At 36.0% G+C, this 22,728-nt stretch overlaps 1 protein-coding gene across 4 annotated transcripts in view; it reads right to left on the bottom strand.

Moving 5' to 3' along the window:
* cas (castor zinc finger transcription factor) overlaps positions 1–22,728 on the bottom strand; it is a 134,709-nt gene that overhangs the window by 51,420 nt on the left and 60,561 nt on the right. For all 4 annotated transcript variants that reach the window (XM_028182035.2, XM_089739907.1, XM_089739908.1 and 1 more), the window contains 4 exons: positions 3,068–3,141; positions 1,430–2,339; positions 1,191–1,356; positions 204–342 (listed from right to left, as the gene is read on the bottom strand). In XM_028182035.2, the coding sequence (XP_028037836.2) occupies positions 204–342; positions 1,191–1,356; positions 1,430–2,291 (1,167 nt within the window). In that variant the 5' untranslated portion in view covers positions 2,292–2,339; positions 3,068–3,141. The remainder of the gene's footprint in view (positions 1–203; positions 343–1,190; positions 1,357–1,429; positions 2,340–3,067; positions 3,142–22,728) is intronic.

Raw genomic sequence — 22,728 nt, 5'->3', positions numbered from 1 at the left:
TTGGTTATTGGCTTTGTGAAGCTTATTAATGAGAACTTAAAGGTCAATGAAACGTACTAATAAAACAAACTGATAACGGAAAGTACGCCTGTAGCTGGAATACGATCTCCTTCACAAGGAGTTCGTCTCCGTCTCTAAATAGAAACTGGATCTCATTGTTCAAGAGGCCACAATAAAATTATAGTTATCACAGCAGCTCTTACTTGACCATCAGTGTCCCTGGACACACTCAAATCGAGGGTCTGGTCTCCGTCATCAGATCCGCTGCCGTCTTCCTCCTGGGCCTGAGATCTATTAAACAGCCTCATTGATTGTTGGTTGATTATTTGTAAAGCTCTTTGTCTGAAACAAAATGATCATCACAAAAGTGAAAACTGAAAATGATAACGTGTTAGGTACTAAATATCACAATGTTAGGGAAGTAAGGTTAGTTATCCATGTTTACATTTTCCATTTGATGATATGGTTGCTATAGATAGATTTACAATAGGTAACGGCAGTATACGTTCGATAGTCTCCTTTTTTAAAACCAAAATCGTTTCCTTTTGAGTTCCGTAACTTTAGTTAATCCAAAAACAATTAATGCCAATAATCTTTTTTTCAATATCAACAAAAGAGAATTTGTCATAAAAGTAATTAAAATTAATCTAGATCCTAAGGTTGTTAGTAATTATGGTTGAATTTCGATCGTCAATCGACTAACATATTTTAGAATATAATATTTCTATCAGATATTGTTCGCTAACAGATTTTTACAGGCTTTTTTTAAAAGCGGCTTTCCGCACAACACAAAGAGTATAAAAATAAATAACGTATTTAAGCTCTTCTAATTGAATATTATTTAATCGACGCTCTACAAGACAAGATAATCTTAGATGTATGGTCCAGATTATCATTAAAAGACTTTGTCACTTCCTCATGACCATCTGGGGCACTGGCACCTTATTAAGAGGAGCAAGCACTAATTTCAATCTTGAATAATGGTGGTTATTCCTTGTGGATTGATACTGGTTTTCACCTATTTCTTGCCCTGATGCAACCCTATCTTTTTTTTGAAAGGTTAGGTAGTTATTGTAGTACAAAAAAAAACCACGAGCATATCTCAGAAGCTGAGTGCCAAGAGTTCAACCAAATGGGAATCTGTCTAACTATACAAACTATATAAATCTACATAACTATATAAATCTTACCTTTGTGCTTGCAATTCGTTATCCGGTGTCTTCGGTGGTGTAATATTCGTAGAGTCCTCATCCTCGGTAGCCGACGAGGATCGTCTGATACTTCTTTCGGTGCCGTCTTCCAGTGTTGAGTCATGGCGCCTCTTCAGACTAAGCGGTAGTTGGGTGAAAGGTTTACCTGTGTTAACCAAATGTACAAAAAAATTAGTAAATATTTGTAGTTAAGGCTAATTATGTATGTATATACACACCTTGAAGTGCTTCTAAAGCCCTTATCTGCCCACTTATGGCCTCAGCGACTTCATTAGAAGATAAACCGTAAATCCCGAGTAATTCCTTCATTGTATTCATAGCGTAATCTCTCAAGATTCTGTTTGTAGCATTGTTCGTGTCTCCATTAGATTGGGCATCGGTTTCTATCGACTCTTGATTTTCTAACCTTTCATTAGCGTTTATGTCCTGCCCTTTGTCTTCATCGGAATCAGAGTCCCTTCTCCTCGGCGGAGAGTTTGTTTTGATTAGTTGTGATATAGCAAAAGGATTTTTGGCACAAAATGTTTTGTTTTGTAAATTACTAAAGTTTAACACGGTCCTATCGTTTTCACTGGCTTGGGTCATCTGAAGGCTGTGGATGTAGGATCTCTGAAAAGAATCTACCTTTTTGTTTTCAGTTAACCTATCTTGGTAATTCGATTCTATATTCTCATTTGAATCTGTGCTTAATCTTCTACTGAGATCTACAGCACCTCCTTTTAATAGATTAAAGTTCTTCACGCCGATTTTAGCGTAGCCTCCGTCTTCTTTGTCATCTTCTATGTGTTCAGGAGTAGTTCTCTCATTTCCGTTGATTGAACTCCTCGTGTCCTCGCAGTTGCCTTCGTTCGAGTCATCAGAAAATGCTGACGTGTTAGGAGCACATCGAGGCTTGAAGTTCTTTCTTTTGTTCCGTTTGGGCATGTTGTAGTACGGAGATAGGTCGGCGCTGTGATCTTCTTGGTTGTCATTAGCTTCAGGCCAAGTTGGCGTTCCATGGCGGAGATATAGCGGTTCTTCTGGTGCCGGTTGAAGTCTCTCATGGATAGAATCTTGGTGTGCGGCCATCGCAGTAGTCATTGCAATGCTTGGACCCCTACCAGGACCACAACCCAAAGCGAGCCGGTTCTGCAGACAACATAGTATTAATTAATTCGTAGAATTAAATAAAAAAAATGGGGTATTTTTCTTCAGGTAAGAGCTACATATAATCACAGACAATGCTTTGAATAGAACGAAACTATTGAGTGGTGACTTCTTTTAATTGATGTTACACAAATATTTTGATCTCCCCGAAATTGATTACAAAATAGCGTCCGAGTTTTCACGTGTCATCCGTCTCACAGATGTTTTAAACAAACGAAAACACTCAATACAATATAACGTTTAATCAAAACAGTGATTCATTTTTGATTTATAACGAAACAATGTGAATCAGAAACAATAGTCTTTTGTCGATGAGATTAGCTGAATAATGTGGAATGTTTTGAATTTAAATATTCATTGTTTTTGTTCGGATATAAAAATTTGATATTTCACAATTTCGTTTCGTCAAGCTTTTTATGGGCTAACCGAGGAAGCTGTAATGCCAATGTGGCTTATCGGTTATTATCTAATAAGATAATCTGGACTTTTTTTGTCTTGCAAGGACTTATTAATAATAAAACTGTAAATTTTAAATTAATGATTTTTTTCAAGATTAACTACCTAACCACTTTTTAATATAACTAAATATTTTAGGTGAATTGACATCTAGCATTATGGATCAATGTCTAATATAGAATTCAGTGAATTGAAACTTACAGTAACTTATTTCTAACAAATCGCATAGAACCAAATCACATTAACAAACATACCTTATAATAAGCTTCATGGATCTATCATTTCTTAAACTTCTTAATTATTTAATCAGTCTTCAGAGGTGCATTGCCTGGAACAAGCAAAATGAAAAGTCAATTCTCTTATTCGTAATAACCGTATGGTCGCTTACGCGCTTTTATGATTTAGAGGTCTTTTTTGTTAACAAACAACATTTTTGGAGTAACAGTTTGGATGTGCCTGGGTGAATTGTGAGCTTGCAAGAGCAGATACTCCCATTGGTTATACGTCACAGTTTAAAAGATGGAACAGCCCTGACCAACAATCCACGTCGCCCAAAACACGTCGTCGGGTCGCGTTTCCGATCCGGTGGAAGATTCTGCGAAGCACTGCTCTTGCTAGATTTAGTGTTAGCAACGTCATTTTTGAGCTCCGTGAGCTCACCTACTAATTCGGCGAATCTAAAATAACCTCTCGAGGTTACTAGAATAGAAAGGGAAAAAAAATTAAGAAATCTACGTCTGATCTTCTGTTTTTTCGGATTTTATTTTTAATGTTTAGGGCTGCCGGGTAGCCTCAAAATAAGAATCTAATGATGATATATAATTAAAATAAAGATTCTCGATTGGAGTGTTCACTGAAAAGTTATTACCGAATAAGATTTTGATATTATAAGCGATGCCAATAAAACAGTACAGCTGAAGACGACCAGACTTTTTAAATTTATAAATATTCATCCTATTGTAGATCACAACATCTGGATGACAAAGCAGAACAGAAGAACATGATGCAGTGCGCCAAGATGTAGTACCAATTAACATTTACTGACATCGAACAATAAATAGCACTAAAGTCTGTTCTCTTTACAGAGTATACAATTCTAAATACTTCGCGTATGTTGTGATTTCAGACCTGAATACCTGAAAGACGATTGTATCCATAAAGAGAGAGAGCGTAAGACGTTATCTGTTTGTGGGATTATTAAAGATTTCAGATTTACTATATGTATATATAATATAGGTACATATCGACGCTTGAAAGGCAAACGTGACTAATCGAGGATGTGTGAACTTTACAGTAGACTAATTTAAAGTTGAAATACCTGAAAAAAATTCTATTTTAACGAATCTAGCTGTAGGATTGAAATAATTTTAATAGATCTAGAAATAAATATTTTTTTCGCATCGAATATGGTTATTGCCTATCATTTATGTATAAAGCAGTTATTGTCGCTTAGTCATCTTTGCCTTTCAAGCGTCGATATGTAATTACAACATTATTTGTCTAAAGAATCGTAATGCGTCACGACACGTCATAAATCCTGAATCGCGCCAACGACTTTTTCGGACAATCTCGATTACGTCACGAACTAAATTCGTTCGAAGCAAAAGTGAGATTCTTTCCGAATTTAATTTCGCGTCAATTCGAGTTTACAATTCGTCTGAGCCTCTCCTTCTCTTTATACGACTTATTACTACTGTTTTTTTTAAAGGACGACACACGTACTCACCTAACAAGTAGGTACATTCAACTGTACTATGCGAGTTCGTCTAATGGAAAATAACGGTATAAGTTCTTAACGAAATCATGTAAAATTACACACCACGTAATCTATGTTGTATAGATTAAGACCGGTCTCATTAATTCTATATCATTACTCATGTGAATAATTTTTAGAATACGCGTCACAGATATGTACGTGTATGCTTCAAACGTTTGATCTTAATACCTTTTTTTTTAAAGTTGATTAAGTCCCGTATTCAAATTTCGAATCTTTTTTTTTTAAATACCCTCAAGCGATTTAAATAATATCGTTGGATCGTTAGAATAAATTGAGCAGCAATCTAAATCGCGCTAACAATGATTTCAAGATGTTTGCATGATCTTCTGAGAAGTAAGATGATATTGGTGGAAAATTTTAGCACTTCAATAAGATGCAGTCGTGATTGGGAGCCAATTATGAACGTGCGACTTCTGACATGGACTCATTGGGCCGCGAGAGTTTATTAAAGTTTAATCTTAAAGCAGAATCTATCGGAAACCACTGAATCAATCGAAGAGAACGTATTACATTCGTGCAGTGAATGTGAAACGAAATACAAAATCATGTCTAAATGTTCCGATATCTGTGGTCTCGAGTCGCTACATATCACCAAAAGGGCTAGAGCATGTTTGAGCCGGGTCCTTGTAGTCCAATAGTGACCCACAACAGCGGAGAGCGACTAAAGAGGTTCAAAAATAGCAGTATGCATGTGAATACGTACAAAAACACCCATCACAAACTGTATGAATAAAAAATAAAGGTCCATTTCTCATTCATACTGACGTAATAAAATGTAACTTAAAGTAGTGTTCGTATGTAACAAAAAAAAAACAAATTCAGAAGTAACACGCATCGATCAAACAACTCTGAATTAATTATATCCAATACATATCAATGCGCTTGGCTTCATCCGTTGTTCGAATGTCAAATTAAAAATTAATTTATAGATTATCTGTGGGAAGAATAAAGTGAAAATAATCTATTGTCTTTGGCTTTATAAAAGTCGCATTAGGACTCGATTGAGGCTCTTTTGAGATTTATATAAAAGCAATCGATCTGTGATATAACCCAAATAACAATCTCCATTGTTTGTCGTGATAAGTTAGAACGGACTTAACTTCGTTGGCTAATCAGAGGAAGTTTTGCCGCTGACGGTAATATTAACAATGCCAAAGTACTGCCTTGTTCGAGAATTCGCAAACGAATGATTCTGTTACACCTTTAGTCAGTTTATTCTATATATTAATACGTGAAGCAAAAACTTTGTATCCCTTTTTACGAAAATGGCACGGACGGAGGAGTATGAAATTTTCCACACTTATAGGGAATATAGAGAAGAAGTGCACAATGCTAATATTTTTTTAAATAATGCATAAAAGGTATATTAAATCAATAAAGAAAACATTACACACACTATATACCATGTATTTGACGCACACACACATGCATACTATTTATTGTCAAACTTTTGTTCTTGACGTCTGTCGTCAAATTGAGAATAGATTAAATATTATTTGTCTTTAATAATATTTTTTTATAGTGTAGCCTTGGCGAAATTTGTGATTATAGAAGTATAAAATACAATCATAATAGTGTACAAACTTACAATTCCAATTAATTATAGTCGAATTTCGACTACTGCAGGACCTCTAGTATGTGTAAATACTACAATGATGGCGATCGATTTCATACCAATACCTGTCACAATTTGCCCAGTTTTTAATGAGATTTTGTTATTCAAAATCTGTAATGTTAATTGCGCGCGTTACACAATTCGAATTTTATTGCAAAATTAAAACACTCAAATGCAATAGCGAACAGTCAATGTACAGATTTCCAAACTATCTCGCGTTCAATGCGATCGTATTTTAATTCTATTTTCGAGAAAACGGGTTAGCCCCAAGCGAGGTGAGATAGAAAAAAAAATATGTACGTATAGTAACATTGTGTGTCGTGACGAAATTCTTGCGCGGCTCGGGTGTACAATTACTTAATATAAAATAATATTGTATTATGCTCGTTATTGGCAGCATTTCGTATGAAAGGTTACGACGGATTGAGTCATCGAATTCAAATTTAATTCTATACTTTGAAATTTTGAAAAAATAAAAAAAAAAAAATTATATTAATAGTGTCGTTTATGGTAAACTTTTTGCAGAGAAAGAACCGACTAATGCCACAGCTTACTAACCATTCAGCCTAAAATCATATCAAAAATATTTTGCAATTTTCTATTAAAAATAATCACACAAAAAAAAACAATGAAGTGTTAATGATTTATCTATATAAATTTAACTTGTCTTGATATTCTCCAAAATTTTGATTTTTATTTGTGTGGGTAATTTATTTTGGCACAGACAGTACGTTTGGCCTTCGTCGTCTTTCGTTAATGTGAATTGGAACGTATTCTACTTGACTATAAAGTTGAAATTAAAAATATTGTGTTTCAAGATGAAGCAACATTTTAATTTACATTAAGAAGACTTTGATATTTACTATTAGTTGCCGTGAATAATGAGACTCTGTCAGTAAGTATCTACAGTCGGCATCGCTGCGCCATTTTGAGAAGGCGGCACGACATGAGAACCCTCTCATCGTAGCCGCTGGAAATTACATACCCGACCCAGTAGACCGAATGGTAAACCGTCGACGTCGCCCAAAGCACGTCATTACGGATCCTCCTGATCCATTAACGGTGCTCTTAGGCACCACAAGCACCGGTCACCGTCCTTGTCGAACCCGTCGCTTGCGACGAAGGGCTCGACGAGCGAACTAACCCATAGACACAGCCCACTGAGTTTCTCGCCGGATCTTCTCAGTGGGTCGCGTTTCCGATCCGGTGGTAGATTCTGCGAAGCACTGCTCTTGCTAGGGTCAGTGTTAGCAACTCTCCGGTTGAGCCCCGCGAGCTCACCTACAAACGTTAGGGTGAAGCTGAAATAGCCTCTCAAGGCTATCAGAATAGGTAGGAAAAAAAAAAAAAAAAAAAAGTGAATAATGAATGCTAATTTGTCGAAAGAACAATGAAATTTATAGAAATAACTACATTTAAAATACTGTTTTTATTGTGATTCACAATTAATTGTAAAATTAAAGTCATTAAATTTTATGAAATAAAATTTCTGAGCTTTATTTATTCCCAACAAAAGTATTTGTAGTTTAAAAGCCCATGGAAACATGGTCGTAGCCCTTTGAGACCTGAGCCTCATTACTTAAGAGTGTTGCCAAACACGTCTATGAAAGTACAGTATTAATACTTTTCGAGATCATTTCATCATCATCAACAGCCCACAGTCGTCCACGGCTGGACATAGGCCTCTCCCAATCCACACCACTGAGCCCGGTCTGCGGCTCTCCTCATCCACTTCTTGCATTAATTCAAACTAAATAAACGACATTAGTGAATATTAAAAGTAGCCGAACATACGCAAAAAAGTAATTTCAATTTTAAAATAATACACGAAATCTATTTACAATGTAATTGAGCAAACATTATCAAAGACACCAGATAGTTTCTAGGTCCGGTTCGAAAGTTACGTATTTCTACTAAAATTACGAGCACGTGATGTTTTTTTAGTAATGGCAACACATTGAGGTCACTCGCAAATGGTTTCCGATTGCCGCGTTATAGAATTAGCGTAACATTCATTACAGAGGCGCATAAATTTTTCTTTTTTGGTTTTTTTTTTTTTTTTTGCATTCCTACGATAATATATTAGGTATGTAGTTAGTTATCAAATTATTTTGAAAAAGCAGTACCATTTGATAAAACACACATTTTATAAACAACAATACGAGTATAAGCAATCATAATTAATTGTATAGGTAATTAGTTTCATAACTTTTTGTTTTTAAATATAAAAATTTCAACGTTACGAAGAGACAAACAGCCATCCGGTTTCAACTCCGGTTAAATAATTATAATAAGTTAATGATCTAATAACATGTTCACATGTCCGTATTCCGTATATACGTAATGAAGTAAAACGTATCACAAAAAAACACTAGTATACTCGGCTTGGCCGATAAAAAATACATTTTGATCGTGAATTCACGTGCGACATTCGCGTTTTTGAATGTGTTTTAATTAGTCTTGTTTTTAAATTGACTGACTGGATGGTGCAGTAGTAAGCACTGGTGGGCTGCACTGGTAAGGACTGGTAAGCACTGGTAAGGACCTATAAGGAATTCCTAAGAAGGAATAATATCGTGTAATAAAAATCAAACCCGCAAACATTATAATTTGCGTAATTACTGGTGGTAGGACCTCTTGTGAGTCCGCACGGGTAGGTACCACCGCCCTGCCTATATCTGCCGTGAAGCAGTAATGCGTTTCGGTTTGAAGGACGGAGCAGCCGTTGTAACTATACTGAGACTTTAGAACTTATATCTCAAGGTGGGTGGCGCATTGACGTTGTAGATATCTATGGGCTCCAGTAACCACTGAACACCAGGTGGGCTGTGAGCTCGTCCACCGATCTAATCAAAAGAAAAAGATAATCATGGCATAGAGTAGAAAAAAAAACTTCAGTCCATCACAATTATTACATCTAATCTGTACAAGTACTAAAAATGGATAGTTTTATGTGATACCTTTTTACGTATTGACTAATTTGTAACTGTTACCGTTCGATATACAAATCGATTTAAAGAATAGCATTGAAAATTTAATGTCTAATAACAAAGAAACACTTAACACCAGGTGGGCTGTGAGCTCGTTCTCCCATTTAAGCTATAAAAAAGCGCTTCTGACTGTTGAGCCGAGGTTCAATAATTTGGGGCCAGATGTCTATGCGCGATTTGTTTACAGTTATTTATATATACGTGTTTAATGTATGTACTTTGAAGCCTAAAATTGAAACTTAATAATGAAAGAAACATCATCGTTCTGTTTCAATAGTTGATTGACTAACGCTTGACAGAGTTAAGAACGTATATTAAAAAAAAAAAAACTTTTGGAAATCGATAATCTGTCTTTTCGTATATCTCACTGAGAAGGTTGTCAGTCATTGTTCAAGAGCGCAATTAGTGTGCGATTCCATTCCGTGCGACAGAGATAGCACTCTACAAAACCGAAATTCTCCGATTGTCTCTTTCCAAGTGCCGATGTACAATATTTATCGTTGGATACTGTAGTGTGTAGATTCATTAACTGCTTAAATTTTTTTTCAATTAAGATTAGGATTTAAAAAATATTTTCAGAAATAGAAACTAGAGTTGAATGTAGTTAGTTTAAAATAATCGATGGAACAAATCTGGGCACGCGACGCGTGACAGTTGTCGATGTTGATCCGAAGTGATGTGACATGTAGACGTATTTTATCGATATGTCGATCGATTTATTTAGATTATGTTTGGCCTTATTTCGACACTAAAAATTTAATATATAAATTGTTTATCGTGTTGCTGCCGTCAGGCACGAGATAAAATCATTGTTCAAACAATATCTTTGAATTTAATACTCGGTTGCGCGGCCATACGTGTAAATAGCAATAAGTTATTTAATTATATCGGTATATCAAACCGTTTCGCAAGCAGCGAGATATTAGTTGAATAAACTAGATGTGTAATTAAATATAAAGCATTTAATTAAGCAATAAAATACCGTTTTAACAGTATAGGGGCTCTACTAATGCCATCCATGGGGCCGAGGATAGACGGGCCAGGCTGAGAAAGTTATTCAGGGAGGTTACGACCCTTTGCATTGAGGATTATTGACCCAGAGAAGAGGAGAATGCTAGTACCCAGACTGTGGGGCAAATGTATGAATTGAGGTTAAATTCCCGTTTTACTGGACTAATGGTTTATTAATTTTTTTTCCTACCTAAGCTGGTAGCTTGGAGCGGCTATTCCAGCGTAACCGTGGCTAGTAGGTGAGCTCACGGGGCTCAAACCTGGCGACGATGCTAACACGAACCCTAGCAAGAGCCGTGCTTCGCAGAATCTACCACCGGATCGGAAACGCGACCCACTGAGAAGATCCGGCGAGAAACTCAGTGGGCTGTGTCTGAGAGTTAGTTTACTCGTCGAGCCCTTCGTCGCAAGCGACGGGTTCGACGAGAACGGTGACCGGTGCTTGAAGTACCTAAAAGCACCGTTAGTGGATCGGGAGGATCCGAGATGACGTGTTTTGGGCGGCGTCGAATGCTTTCCATTCTGTCCGCAGGATCGGGAATGTAGTTACCGGCGGCCACGATGAGAGGGTTTTCGTGTCGTGCCGCTTTATCGAAGTGGCGCATCGACGCCGACTGCATATACTTACTGGTGGACTCTAAGTCCAGGACGTCATGGAGGTCGACGTTCCTGACGAACCACGGGGCTCCGACGGACTAATGGATAGAAACGCAGCATTTTTATAGCGATTATTTGAATGAAGATGTTGCATATCGTAGACCGTCCGAAGTATAGCATAGTCGTTGCAACATAGAGGTTAGTTATTCAAAATGGACAGTTGCATTACCATGTCACAGCCTTGAAGTCGACTATGTACCTTAACATACACATAATTACAAAGTGGTGGAAATCGATTCCTACTTATTTGAATCGTGTTATGAAAGCCACAATAGTGTATGTACGTTAGTCTAGGTAAAAAATAACGCTTAGACGAGTGAGCGAATTCACGGTCCATCTAGTGTTAAGTAGTTACTGGAGCCCACAGACACCAGCAACGTTAATAATCAGTTCTATAGTACAACGGCAGCCCCCATTTTCAAACTGAAAGGCATTCTTCTTCACGCATACTCACTCATGCTTACAAGACGCTCTACCACCAGTAGTTACACGATACTATTCCTGCATCGTGGACGTCATACGTGAATTAGTATTAATTACGTACTTCATTACCAAAAATCGGTAGCTGCCTTTGGGATTCGAATACCAACATAGTTGTGCATCGCTCGATCGAATGCCCCGGCCGTCTTATCCTCCAGACCACAACTTCAAGATCCACAGTAAATATTTAAATCGACACAATCATAACGAATCTCAATGCTAATACCATCGAACACGTATCGGAGTACGAGCGAGGATCCTCGCATCCTTAAACGTACGGCATTCCGTTTTCGTATCGGCCTTGGTAAGAACAATATCCAATAATAACGATAAAGGCTGTAGGTACATGCGGAGTCGCATTATTAATATTTAACGCGTTACGGGCTTTACGAAAACGGCGGTAAATACATTATATAGGTATTGAGACAGCGAACATTGTCTCTATCGACTTCTGTGTGCTTTTTGGAGTTGGAACAGTGCCCCTAGCGGCAAACCAAGGGAAGCTGTTTAGACTGGTGTTTTAAGCTGGTTTAAACTGTTTTTACTGGTGGTAGGACGTGTTGTGAGTCCACACGGGCAGGTACCACCGTCCTGCCTATTTCTGCTGTGAAGCAGCGTTTCGGTTTGAAGGGTGGCGCAGCCGCTGTATCTATACTGAGACATTAGAACTCATATCTCAAATTGGGTGGTAGGATTTGCATTATAGATGTCTATGGACTCCGGTAACCACTTAACATCAGGTGGACCGTGAGCTCGTCCACCCATCCCAGATTTTAGCTAGCTTTTCGCGATCGAGGATTAAAAAGACACGTGCTAAGCTGATCAATTGATGTTTACGGGTCTCACGTCCCAGCTGGTGTCAAGTTACTGGAGCCCATAGATATCCACATCGCCGCCATCCTCGAGACGTAAGTCACTAAGTCTCAGTTTTACAGTAAAACAGCTGCTCCACCCTTCAAACCGAAACGCATTACTGCTTCACGGCAGAACTAGGTGGTGGTGCCTTGGTATTTGGAGTCACAAGGCATCCTCTTACCATGGATTTGAGTGCAACAGTCGCAACAATGTCCCCTGTCGAATTTTATGAAGGAGGTCTCATAAAAAAAGGAACTTCCATTTAATTTGATTGTTTGCTTAAAGTTGGGTTGCATAGTGTAAGAATCGTGATTCTGCCTTATATGATCACGCTCCGATTTGTAGGCAGCAGCTTGGCTCTGTCCCTGGCATTGCTGACGTCCATGAGCGACGGTAACTACTTACCATCAGGTGGGCCGTATGGTCGTCTGCCTAAAGGCAATAAAAAAAGAAGAAAAAAATCGAATGATACTTTAAATATTTATATATTATATGCTACTGAAATCGCAAGTTGTCTAATACATTATACATTTCGCGTTCAGCACAAAACACTATGTATCGCAACCGATCGATTGTTTTATAACACAAAACAAAACTAACGATTTCGAAAAAATAAAATAAAAATCGATTTTTTAAGATCACGATTAATCAACACATCGATTTAGATTAGTCAACAGCGTTAAAGAACTATAATCGATCCCGATCTATAATTGCGGGGTTACGCAATTTGTTAAAAAACTTTAAAGCATTTATTATTTGGTTCCGACCTTTGCCCGACTTCGGATGAAAGAGGTACGTAATAGGTTCATTAAATTGTAATTATTAGACAATGCCGGCTACGATTGGTAACAACAATGGACATTGTGCCGCATTCTTTTCTCGTTCGTATTATTTCAAGGTTTTCTTAACACGATACCATGTTAATTGCTTTGATTATCTTTATATATATATTTTTCGGTTTTTATTAAAATTGCTTTGTAATGATCTGACGTGTACAAAGTTGGTGCTTACGATTATCCGCCATTTTTTTGTTATAAATCAAGTGTTGTTATTATTAAGAGATAGGTAGAATCTAAAATAGTGTCGGAAGTCGTCCGTTATAAATATGTGTACTTAATTCACATTATTTGACTAAATTTTAATAATAACTAACGTAAACATGTTTTAACATTTACAAAAAAAAACTTAAAATATTCAAGTCCGTAAGTCGCATACAGAAAAATCGTACCAAAGATTTCCTACATAAAAATTCGAACCGTACTAGACGACCTTAAATTAATAAATCTAATATTCTTATTAATAAAAATGTGACAAAACAGCAACAATATTTATTCAAATATACAACCTACACGCGTTATACATAATTATCACAATGGCGATGAAAACAGAAAAAAACGCCTCGGGCACCGTAATAAATTATTTTCGAGTTGGCAACTTGTAAAATTACAAGAGTGTGGAAAAGATAAGACGCCCACGCGAATAGATCGTTCTAATTAAATTATATCGATAATCGTCGATATGTCTCGTAACTATACGCGTTCGAAAATCGTTTTTGAATTTTATTGAATTTGAAGCAACTTAATTTGTTGTTGATTTTTTCTTTTCGTTTATTAGCTATTCTTGCTATCTATGCTTTTATTATTTAGTAACATTTTTTTTATTGCTTAGATAGGTGGACGAGCTCACAGCCCACCTGGTGTTAAGTGTTTACTGGAGCCCATGGACATCTACAACGTAAATGCGCCTAATAATAGTACCTAACTAATAGTACCTATGCATTTTATTTATATCGTGGGTAGAATTGTTTGTGATCGAGGTACTCGAACTTAAAAGGATTCGAAGACATTTTGGTTCAGAGAAAAATCATATAACATACACATAATCACAATATAATATTAACTTTATTAGTCACTACGTAAAACTGGCGCGAAGCCTACTTATGCTTTACGGCCAAGATCAAGGAGCCTCGTTCGTGTGAGCACTGTCTGATGACGGGCGGCCAAGTGCCACTGGCGATGCACGGGGCCACAAACTCAGTATGGAGCCTCAAACAGCCTTTCACCAAGTAGCCAAAGCACTTAAAATCTGAACTATCAGTTCTTTGACTTCGTACGTCGGTGGTGGGAATGAAACGCGTCCATGTTCCTTTGTCTTTGTTAAGTGTACTTTTGATTAAAGGGTTCGATTGTAAAACTTCGCTCGTATTATTTTACTCATACATGTTGTTACGTAATTGTTAATTATAATAATTATAATAACTAGAAAATGCGTGGTTACTACGCTATATCTTTACATATATATTTTAACAACCAATTAAGTCAACTGTAATACAAAAAAAGAACATCTTAAGCTGGAACTATTTTTAAACATGGAACAATCTCGGAAGCGCGTTCCGTAAACGGTTATAAACGGTCCAATAAAAACGATTAGTTTTGAATATTCAAAAATCGAATAGAATTCGATTTATTAGCCGCTGCCAGTGTCGGAGGTTAGTAACTATAGCAGAGCACAGAATATGGTAGATATGGCAATTTTATATTATATGTTTTTAAATTTTCCTTTTTTATGCAATAGTCGGAATGTTTTGGTCATAGTTTGATAATCTTAATTATTTTAAGTGAAGCATTCTAAGTTTAGTTGATAAGACTCTGTGATTATATCGTGGGTCAATTGTGTGGCGGGTATCAATATTTCCAATTAATTATTATACTTCACATATCGTAAACCTAATATACCTAATATATAAGTAAAAATACAACATACATTTTTTTTTCTAGTTAGTACGAATAAATCTCTCAATTTTAACTTTATATATATTATGAGCCTTTTTCAGCAAACCAAAATTAACGGAACAAAGATTTTAGACAGGGAATAAGATTTGTTATTCGAACAGGGAAGAATTTGTTATTCTATATTATTACACTTCGCGCTTACCCAATACGTTTAGAAATAGTAGCAGTACCTGAAAAGGCAAGTCGTAACGTAAAAAAGTAAGTTGAAATTATAGACAGATGGATCGAACAATAAACATCACTATTTGCAAAATTCTAAGTACAAAAATTCTACGTTTCATGTAAACGAACAAAACAGTTTTATTGAAAGATCTACGATCGTAGCGTGTCTACGTTCATCGTAGCTCTACGTATGAAGCGGAAGCTGCTTTCACCGCAGAAGACAATCGTTGATGCACTTTTAAATAGAGTTGTTTTTTTTAATTCTTCATAAACACACTAAATATATATTATGTGATGGTCACTATATCATAAGTGACCAATGTAATACTAATAACTAATTATTCAATTCAACGACGTTCAATTTAATAACAAACAAATTAAATACAACTATCTCATAATACTAACATGAAATTAACGTAACCAAAAATAGTGTTGTCTGCATCAAAACGCAAAATCAAAATGAGAAATTTCACAAATAAGAGCGATGCCCGTTATGAAACTCAAACTAATATATTTTAATTTTAGTAATTACAGCGTTCAATAATTTAATCGTATAGCAGTACATACAAGATGCATGTGTTATCAATCAATCATCCATGTGGTTCCAGCGTCAAAAAAACCAGTAGTCTGATGTTTTGATGACCCCTAAATATATGGTGAATTCGAAATACTAGGTGAAATATATTTATTATATGCGGCAAATTTTTTTAAATAGTGGCAAGCAGAGTTTAATGTTTTTTTTCATTTCTGTTTGAAAATATAATTTATTTGCAGAGTAAAATAAAATTTAACCACAGATAACTTAAGTAAACAAACCTAGCTTGTAGTTCACGACTTTTTGGCGGGAGCGCGTGGCTGCGCGGCGACCAAGGCGGTGTGATTTTTTTTATTTTGTTAATTTATCCTATTACGACTCTGACTGTTATCTAATATGCTAACAGAATTTTAATCGGTAGTGCGTGTTAAGGTTCTTTGTTTAGTTTAGTTTTAAATCGATCGCGACACTCAAATGGTGCTTTGCTAATCAAATGTCCATAAGCCAATCGTTTCATATAATTCAATTAAGCTATCAATAAATTTATACATTTTCGTATTGTTTACACCAAAAAAAGTCTCGGAAATGTGACGTACATACTTGCTCCCGCTCAAAAACGAAACTCCGAATTCGAAGCATACACATTAATCGAATAAGTCAGCATACTAAATTCAAAACCCGGAGCGAAAAAAAAAACTTAAGATTCGAATTATGATTTAGAACGTGTTCCGGAGAAACTCGCGCGTCCGTGAAAACGTCTAGCGGCGGTCATTATACATACGCGTAATGAGTGACGGGCTGGCTAGCGAAGCGGACATTTACGAGAAATTTATAAGACACTCTACTAATACCTAATAATTAATTAATACCTGATATTTCTCGTCTTTGTTTTTTTGTTTGCAGGATACTTTAAACTATAATTTAAAACCAAACCTTATTTAAAAAATAATTTTTAGTTACCTAAAATGTTGAACAATGCTTTGTTCCAAAAAGCCTAACAGTAATAATTAAACAAAAATTATAAGAAAGTAAATAACCATGTTTATGAAATTAATTAAATAGCTTTGACCTAATTTTTCTTCCACTAGTAGTCTTGTCTCTAAAACTATTAACCTTAATAAGAGTCCGCTTGGCAGCAGTGTACCTCAAAGATAGTGTACTTTATAATAATATAATGTTTCAAATATTTCAAGGCTAACCGTTCTCAGCTGTCAATCATAATAAGCTATCCGTCTTACTCTATCCCGCGACTAATCTTTCGCTCTCTCTCTTGTACTAGTGGGCCCAATCGACCGCGAGTTCTTTATTTGAAATTTTGGTTTTAAATGTGGAATGAATAAGCATTATCTGAGAAATCGGTTCTTTATTTGAATTTTTAATTTCTTTTTAAACATCGACTACTGGCTGTGTCCTCTTTGTTTATTTTCGGCCAGCATTTTTGTGTTTTAAGATTTATTAAGAGACGTAAATGTGGTCGAAGCTGTGTAACATGTGTTTTTTTATGTTTGTCGTTCAATTCTTCTTGTTTTTGATGTTTGTACAATAATGGTAAAGGTTCGCTATTATTATTATTCACTGGCAAACTGACAATATTTAGACGTTTTGCGTTTACTTCAAATTTTATTTATACTTATTTCATATATATATACAAATCCGTTTTTTAACAGGAGAAGGAGCTAACAAGGGGTCACCCATGACAGTGTCAAATCGTCTATTTCGAGCCATTAACATTAAAACAAGAGAAGATAATATAACCATACGTTTTCGTAAGAAACGAAGCAAAAATGAATAGCTTATTAAAGCATTTTAAGCACAAAACTTGGCCACCCAACGAATTATCAGTGTTTGTGTAATGCAATACTACAGTCATGAGATTGGAATTGAGGAATTCGATGTAAGACAATACTGTGAATTGCTGGCTCCGTCTCCTGTGATAATGTCGGTTTTTATTTTAACATAACAAAAAATGAATGATTCTTTGAAATCATAAGCACGATTCGATCGATTTTTTTTAAATTTAAATCTTGCTGTGTACTTGTCGTATAGATTGTAAATACAATAGAACAAAAGAACAATTTGAAAATGCGCGCGCAATTTTTTTTTTTTTTTGCAAATATGTATGTTCTATTCTACGATCGCTACAAACTCCCGTTACTAAATATTCTATATTCAAATATTAATTTTAAAAAAACAACAGAGGAATATGCAAGCATGTTTGTATTTATTGTCTTTGTCGTAAGGTCTCTATTAGTGAACGCACGTTAATATTTAATTAAATTAATTCTATTAAAAGGAGGGTCGTGTCTAATTTGGAAAATATTCAGCAATTCCTAAATAGGATGAGGTACAAAGAAACGTTATTTCTAAGTGGTCTAATGGTAAAGGAAAAATTATGGCATGACATTTTGAATAGCTGATTCCCTATAGATATTTTTATGTTCATTTTCATCTGTATAATGAGACCACCTCTAGCAAGGACCCACCACAGTACAATATTTGTAGATAAGACACGCGTATATCTGCGAAATTTGAGTAACATAATACCTTTTTATAAACATGGTCAAATATTAAAACACATTACTGCCTCAAGTATTCTTGGAACATCTATATCAAAACATTATTACTGCCGATTTAAGTGTGCTTTTTTGTATTCGAAAAGCGTTCTTAAACCATCGCAATAAGACCGTTTCGGTTCCGATTCGGAGGCAAATTTTAATATTGTGCTAATAAAGATTTGAATTTAAATGTTTGAAATTGGAACGCGTGCGTTGACAATTTTATATGCTTATCTTTTATACTTTATGACGATGCGTTAAAGTTTAGTATTGCATGATTTTTTGTTATCTTATTTTGTAAAACGCAGGTGTCCTATTGGCTGTTTATTTTTATTGTTTCACTGAAAGCTTAGGAAGCGTAATTTTCACGATCGCATTAATTCCCATCAATGCCATTAGATTCGACACTTTCATTCTCAATATATAACGTAGGTTTGCACTGAATGTTTAATTTTGATGGACTAGAATAATTTATAATTCATCACCAGCTTCTTGAAGCATTCTTGCAGCATTCTTGAATTCATTTAAATACGAGAGTATAATAATTTTTGTCGCGTATAAATAATTTAACTTGTGCTCTTTATATTCTAAGAAATAATTTACAATGAAACTGTTTAAAATACATCGGCTCGGTTTTTTTAAATTCGACAAAAACAATTGTAGAATCCGTTTATGTCATACTGACATCATCGGATACTGTCAATCCGCAATGTATGGATTTGGTGTTTTACATTTCAATGAGTAAAATTACATTGAGCTGAGAGTGAAAAAGCGAACATCGAGTTAGGTATACAGTTGTTGAAGTATAAACAAAATCATTCTCTTGAAATTTTGTAAACACGTAATATATTATTATTATTATTATTTAAACAAAAATATTCATTAAATACAATTTTAGTTTGCCGTCTTACATATGTATGTACTAATGTTATATAAAATGTATTAAACCACGCAAAAAAATCGATCACAGTCAAACCAACGCTGGTTTTTAATTGGCAACCCACTAACATCATTAAAACAATGCAGATGATTAAACTAATTTGCAGTATAAGTAACACCGAATGGAATGTGAAAAGGCCTCAGACATGCTTTTAATATTAAAAAGACGGTTTTCCATCGTTAATCGTTCACCATTTTCCTGTCAGCGAAGGACATAGTGACAGACACGTTGAAATCCAAGCTGCGCGTAGAATTTATAATGGAAATTATTAACAATATCGTTGGAAGGCATTATGCATTCGTTTTATTGCACACTATGTTAATACGAATGCACCTACTTACCTAAATATTAATATAGCGTCGAATACAATGACAGTGACGGTTGCCACATTTGTATAGTTGAAACCGTTCGAAATGGAAGCACTATTTTTGACAATGAGTGGACTGTTAGTTCGTTATTTTATGAATTTGTATTTTGATATATTGTTTTTGATCGCAACGCTTACGTTGTACAAATTTTAATCTAATTTCTAGGATAAAAAGCGGGACTTAGATTTGATACCGAATGTAAGGCATGTGGGAAGAATGCGTTTATTTTTTTTAAGGTCGTTTTTCTAAACGGTCTTAATTCTCGGTCTAAATTTCGGTCTCTTAAGGTCTAAATTCGTTTAAGGCAATTTAGGTCATTGTTAACTTGATTTTCGAGAAACATTTGAAAATAATTCTTAGAGATAAACTACAATTTTGTTGGTAGCAGACTCTATCTATATCGCACCCTTAAAATTGATGTGGTGTAACTAAAATTTTAATACATAATAGCGGTAGGCAACGGCTTGGCTCTGCCCCTGGCATTGCTGATGTCCATGGGCGACGGTAACCACTCACCATCAGGTGGGCCGTATGCTCGTCTGCCTACAAGGGCAATAAAAAAAAAAACACAGCTTAATACTTCGAACAACTTATAAACATGTAATCTACCAGTTTATATTAAACAGTCTCTTTTAGTCCGGAGTAGGACAAACGTACTCTTTCCGTCTCTTTCAAATATTAAAATCGAAAAAGGAAGAAATAATAATTTCGTCAATTACATTTTTGACGTTTATCAAAAAAAAAACAATAATTTAGGATTAATTACAAATCCTAAGGTTGCGATATATAAATTAATGCAAAAGTCGCATAAAACTCACGCCTATCTACACAACGGTGAGTACAATTATGTATACCTATATTGTGATATACAGACAATAACGCAGCATTCGTCTGTGTTTTATTTATAAGAATTCATATTAAACGCCACTTGAGACCTCTCAGTGTTTAGTCTGAGTTATACCACGTCTGTCGGTCAAATGTAAACTTGCATTTATATAAACAACTTCTTATCAAAAGTGTGGATACATATAACAGCTTTTTTTGTAAATTAATATAGTCATTTGATGCTTGTTTTTTTATTGCACTCGATAACGTGACGGAAGCAATGGAGCACGTAGCCTGATGTTTTCAAGATATATTTTTTTTTATTGCTTAGATGGGTGGACGAGGTCATAGCCCACCTGGTGTTATGTGGTTACTGAAACCCATAGACATCTACAATGTAAATGCGCCACCCACCTTGTGACATAAGTTCTAAGGTCTCAGGTATAGTTACAACGGCTGCCCCACCCTTCAAACCGAAACGCATTACTGCTTCACGGCAGAAATAAGCAGGGTGGTGGTATCTACCCTCGCGGACTCTCGAGAGGTCCTACCACCAGTAATAATAATTTCTTGGTTATTTTTTGTGGAGAATCCGTGTCGGTACGCAACTTGTTATTCAACGTTTTTTTTTGTTATTGTAGACATACGGGCATACCACCTGAAGGTGAGTTGGCGTCGTTCAGGGCCCACTGAGTTTCTCGCCGGATCTTCTCAGTGGGTCGCGTTTCCGATCCAGTGGTAGATTCTGCGAAGCATTGCTCTTGCTAGAGCCAGTGTTAGCAACACTCCCGGTTTGAGCCCCGTGAGCTCACCTACACGTCAAGGAGAAGCTGAAATAGCCTCTCAAGGCTATCGGCATAGGCAGGAAAAGAAAAAAAAATGGCGTCGCTCAGGGATGCGTAATGCGGGACATGTTATAGCGCTTGGGAGAAACTGAGGAGGGAAGTTAATTGAAAAGCCGGATGGTACTTGCCAAAAAAGTTCTCTTCAAAACACACTGTTAAAAACCTAGCGGCTCTAAACAGCATGGATGGACTTTGCTCTGCTGTTACTGGCGGTAAGACCTCTTGTGAGTCCGCACGGGTAAGTACTACCACCCTGCTTATTTCAGCCATGAAGCAGTAATCCCTTTCGGTTTGAAGAGTGGGGCAGCCGTTGTTACTATACTGAGACCTTAGAACTCGTATCTCAAGGTGAGTGGCGGCATTTACGTTGTAGATGTCTATGGGCTCCGGAAACCACTTAACAACAGGTGGTCTGTGAGCTTGTCTACACATATAATAAAAAAATATATTTCAAAACAATGATTGCAAGTTACCGTTTTTTCCTATTCGCTGGTAGCCTAAGTGGCTATTCTAGCTACAATATAACTGGTAGATGAGCTCACAAGACTCATCCTGAGAGATGAGAGATTTTGCTAACATTGACCCTGAAAGCTATCATGTCACCAAGACAATAGTAATAGATGTTTGAGCGAGAATTAAGTCAAATCGTAATCGTAATGTCATTTTTAAAACCAAAGAAACACTTTACTTACGTTAGAAACTTTCACGTAATTCGATTATTAAGCCAAAGCTCTTAAATTAAGCGATAAAGCTTGGTATACGAGTATACGTAACATCAATCAAAAACAAAAGCTCTGTTGTTGTAATGTAAGCAGTTAATCTACAACGCACGAGAGCGACCCGAAGCGGCTTATTGCCCAAGCGCCCTGTCTTCCAATCACACCGGTTCCGACCATTTCATTTCGCCACACAAGTCGATAAATTAATCTACTTAAATTATTATAAAAGACAGCGCTTTACTCGCGGGTTCGGTTGGATTTGGATACATTTTTATATGAATTATCAGAAATTTTCTTTGGATACACACTTGCATATGGTAGATAAGTTCATGTAGCGATTGGACAACATGAACTCCACAACCTTGAGACATGAGGCTGAAGTCTCAATGTTACAACGACTATCCCTACGAACTGAAACGTATGAGTGTTCGGCCTACCTACAGACCTACCATACATTTTACCAGCAATAATAAATTATGTATTAGTATTCTCTTGTATGCATCTATACTATATAAATCTATAGTGGTTTTTACGGATGTTCCGTTATAACTACTGAACCGTGCATCCGTTTGACTTGAAACTTGGTATCCATGTAGAAAATACATGTATTTAATGGATAGGCTAATATTTATATGAGTGTTGGACTCCCTACACCAGTTGCGGGGGCGTTAATGATGAGAATCTTTGTGGGGGTGAGAAATAATAATGTTCATTTTAAATGCCCAGCGAAGCGGACGGGACAGCTAGTCTAATATATAAGCGAACATAGTACTTTTATTACTCCGTCAT

The sequence above is a fragment of the Bombyx mandarina genome, chromosome A1, assembly GCF_030267445.1.
Source record: "Bombyx mandarina strain Sakado chromosome A1, ASM3026744v2".
In the NCBI taxonomy this organism is placed as follows: domain Eukaryota; kingdom Metazoa; phylum Arthropoda; class Insecta; order Lepidoptera; family Bombycidae; genus Bombyx; species Bombyx mandarina.
This window is presented reverse-complemented; position numbering and strand designations above follow the sequence as displayed.